At 36.4% G+C, this 3,101-nt stretch overlaps 1 protein-coding gene and 1 non-coding gene across 2 annotated transcripts; one reads left to right on the top strand and one right to left on the bottom strand.

Moving 5' to 3' along the window:
- Positions 1 to 1,717: 1,717 nt before the first annotated feature.
- Positions 1,718 to 2,251, bottom strand: LOC116142714. Its single transcript, XM_031428127.1, has one exon. The coding sequence runs from the start codon at positions 2,249 to 2,251 to the stop codon at positions 1,718 to 1,720; it is 534 nt and encodes a 177-aa protein (XP_031283987.1).
- Positions 2,252 to 2,994: 743 nt separating this feature from the next.
- LOC116142722 lies at positions 2,995 to 3,101 on the top strand. The gene has a single exon (XR_004130034.1). It is a non-coding gene; the product is annotated as a small nucleolar RNA R71 (small nucleolar RNA).

Genomic DNA, 3,101 nt, shown 5'->3' with positions numbered 1-3,101 from the left:
TTTTTTTTTTTTTTTTTTTAAAGGAAGATAGTAACTTAGCAAAAAAAAAATTTGCCTACCCCACCTTGCTTCTACTATCATTTTTTTTCTTTTCACAACCCCCAACCTATCTTATTGCATATACTCAGGTTGTGGTCCAAAACATATATTTATTTTCTTCAACCACACTTCTTTTCTTGAGTTTCTCTTCTAAGGTCACAGTAATTAAGTCTTTCGTAATAAGATAGGTCGGAAAGTGTTTTAGGCTTCATCATCAACGTGAGATATAGTGGGTTTAAAAATAAAAAATAAAAAAATAAGGTTTACCAAGTGTATATATAGGCTCAAAGGGTTAACTAGGGATAACATAATATAGGTTGGCTTGAAAGGCTCAATCGTTCCAAAGAAAATTGCCTAAATCATATCCTACGCAATACAGATTCTAGGATTTCGCCTTAAGTGGTTATCAAATGAGTTCTAGAGTTTATGCACAATTTTCACAAAAAAAAAAAATATTGCCCATAACAACACACATAAAACGTCTCTAAGTTTCCGAATTATTCAACCAGTCAAACCAATTCCCAAGAGAGTCATAACTAAATGCAATTGTTATCTAGTATCATCTTTAACTACATGAAAGTTAATAAAATCTCAATGTTACAAATTCACAATTAAGGTCTTATCATTGACTTATGTATGAGTTCTAAAACAAAACAAAATACATTAACTCTTTGACCCTACAACACACCTAAAACAATTCCACCCAAAAGCTTTTAAAGAGATAATTCAAAGCAAAAGATATTCAAAGATGTCCATCGAATGAAACTAAATTTGGCCATAAAAAAAAATATTCTTTATCCCCAACGTTAAAGATGAACATTGTCCTCAATGTGCAAAGAGAACAACTACAATACCCTTCATGTTCAAGATGAATGTGGAGATAATCGCGTGAAGGCATACATAATGTTTACCGTGTCCACTAGACATTGGAAATCTAGTTAAAAAAAAAAAAAATACACTATGCTCCTTTCTTGGTCAATTTAGTGTGCATAATAGAAATTATGGGGAAAACATAAACAACTAACATATCAAACCAAACCAAAGTTATCACAACTTACACATTAAACGAAAATCTAAAATAAATTCAAAACAAAAGTCAAAATTAAAGTTGAGAGCTTGGGTTGCCTCCCAAGAAGCACTTTATTAGAGTCGTAAGCTCGACTTTTCAAATCCTTCAATCTGTATCATCTCGGCAAGTCCAAGCCCTTCTATCCTTCAATCCACCATACACATAAGGCTTCAATCGTTGTTCGTCTACCCTCTCAAATTCAGCATCCATAATCCTAGAGTTGACTAACAATTTTCTAGGGGTGAGCTAGGGTAGTTTTCTTCTAAGGTTTCTGCTACTTTGTCATCAAGGATGCTAATCTCAAAGCAAGTATCTAATTCGGATGGACATTTCTTCGTGTTAAAAATATTGAACTCCACTTGTTCGTCTTCCACCGTTAAGATTAGTTTACCTTGGTGTACATCTATTAAAGTCCTACTTGTAGCTAGAAAAGGCCTTCCTAATATTTAAGGTATGTTTCGATATTCTTCCATATCAAGAACTACAAAATCTACTGGAAAGATAAATTTGTCTACCTTTATTAGGACATCCTCCACCACTCCCCTAGGATATGTTATGGATCTATCTGCCAATTGAAGATCAACCATGGTTGGATTCACCTCTCCTAAACTAAGCTTCCTGAAAATGGAAAATGGAAAATGGCATCAATTTAATGCTAGCTCGTAAAGCACATAAAGCTTTATCAAAATAGAAACTACCAATTGTGCAAGGAATACTAAAACTCCCTAGATCTCTTGATTTCAGTGGTAGTTTCTTTTGAAGCAACGCGCTACATTCCTTGGTGAACTTCACCGTCTCATGTTCTTGAAGCCTTCTCTTCTTGGTGAGAATCTCATTTACGAACTTCGCGTACTTCGGTATTTGCTCTAACATGTCTACAAAATGAATGTTAATGTGTAAAGTTCTAAACATGTCCATGAACTTACCAAATTGCTTGTCTAATCTCTGTTTCTGCACTCTATGAGGATACGGGAGAGTCGTGTCATCCTTCATCGTAGCATGGGCATTTTTGTCAATTTCTGCCCCTGTGCCGCAACACTGTATCACGGTACACTTGGTTCTGCCATCTTTTTCATCTTCAAGTTTTTCCCTTGTTTCTCCTTCTTTGCTTGCTTCCTTCAACTCCTTACTACTTCTCAGCATGATAGCATTGACTCTCTCCTTCAGATTTTTCGCAATATCACTCGGCAATGTTCCTTGAACTCTTCCTGCTAAAATATTATGGTTTTCCCCATTTGAGTTTCAAGATTTCTTATGGAAGCAGATTAGTTTTGCAATAAAACTCATACTTTTGGAGTTGAGCTTCATCCTTGTCAAACCTTTTTCCCGACTCCTCCATGAACTTAGTGAGCACACTCTCCATATTAGATCTCTTCTCTTGAGGTTGAAAACCCGGTGGTGGCTTGTGCTCATTATTGTTACTCCATGAAAATTTTGGATGATTGCACCATGCTGGAGTGTATGTACTAGAATACGGATTCCCTTGCCCTCGTTGAAAGTTATTGACATAGTTAGCTTGTTCCGATTGTTCAAATGGATTTCCTTCTTGACAATCCTTCTATAAATGATTTCTTGCACAAAGTTTACAAGTTAGGGAAGATGATTCAATAGCATTTACCTTTAGGGCAACTCCCAATTGCTTTTGAATAGCTGAAAGTTGAGTAGCCAACACGGTGTAGCCATCGACTTCATGCACTCCCGCTACTCTCTTAGGAACATTCCTTTCCAAAGGTCTCATGTAATTGTTGGTAGCCATCACCTCAATCAATTTATAGGCTTCCTCTGGTGTTTTATTATTCAAAGCTCCCCTACTTGCAGCATCAATCATCACTTGCATATTTGGCAGCAACCCATTGTAAAACGTCCGCACTTGCGACCATATTGGCAGCCCATGGTGAGGACACCTCCGTAAGAGATCCTTATATTTCTCCCAAGCTTCATAGAGTGACTCCATATCTTGCTGGAAAAAATTAGTGATGTCACTCCTCATCTT

This window comes from Pistacia vera, unplaced genomic scaffold (genome assembly GCF_008641045.1).
Source record: "Pistacia vera cultivar Batoury unplaced genomic scaffold, PisVer_v2 Contig417, whole genome shotgun sequence".
NCBI classification, from domain to species: domain Eukaryota; kingdom Viridiplantae; phylum Streptophyta; class Magnoliopsida; order Sapindales; family Anacardiaceae; genus Pistacia; species Pistacia vera.
Note: the sequence above shows the minus strand (reverse complement) of the source record. Positions and strands in the feature narration are given on the sequence as shown.

What these genes read in the sequence shown, in the direction of transcription:
- LOC116142714 (XM_031428127.1), bottom strand. Translation starts at nt 2,251, where the DNA reads ATGCTGAGAAGTAGTAAGGAGTTGAAGGAAGCAAGCAAAGAAGGAGAA.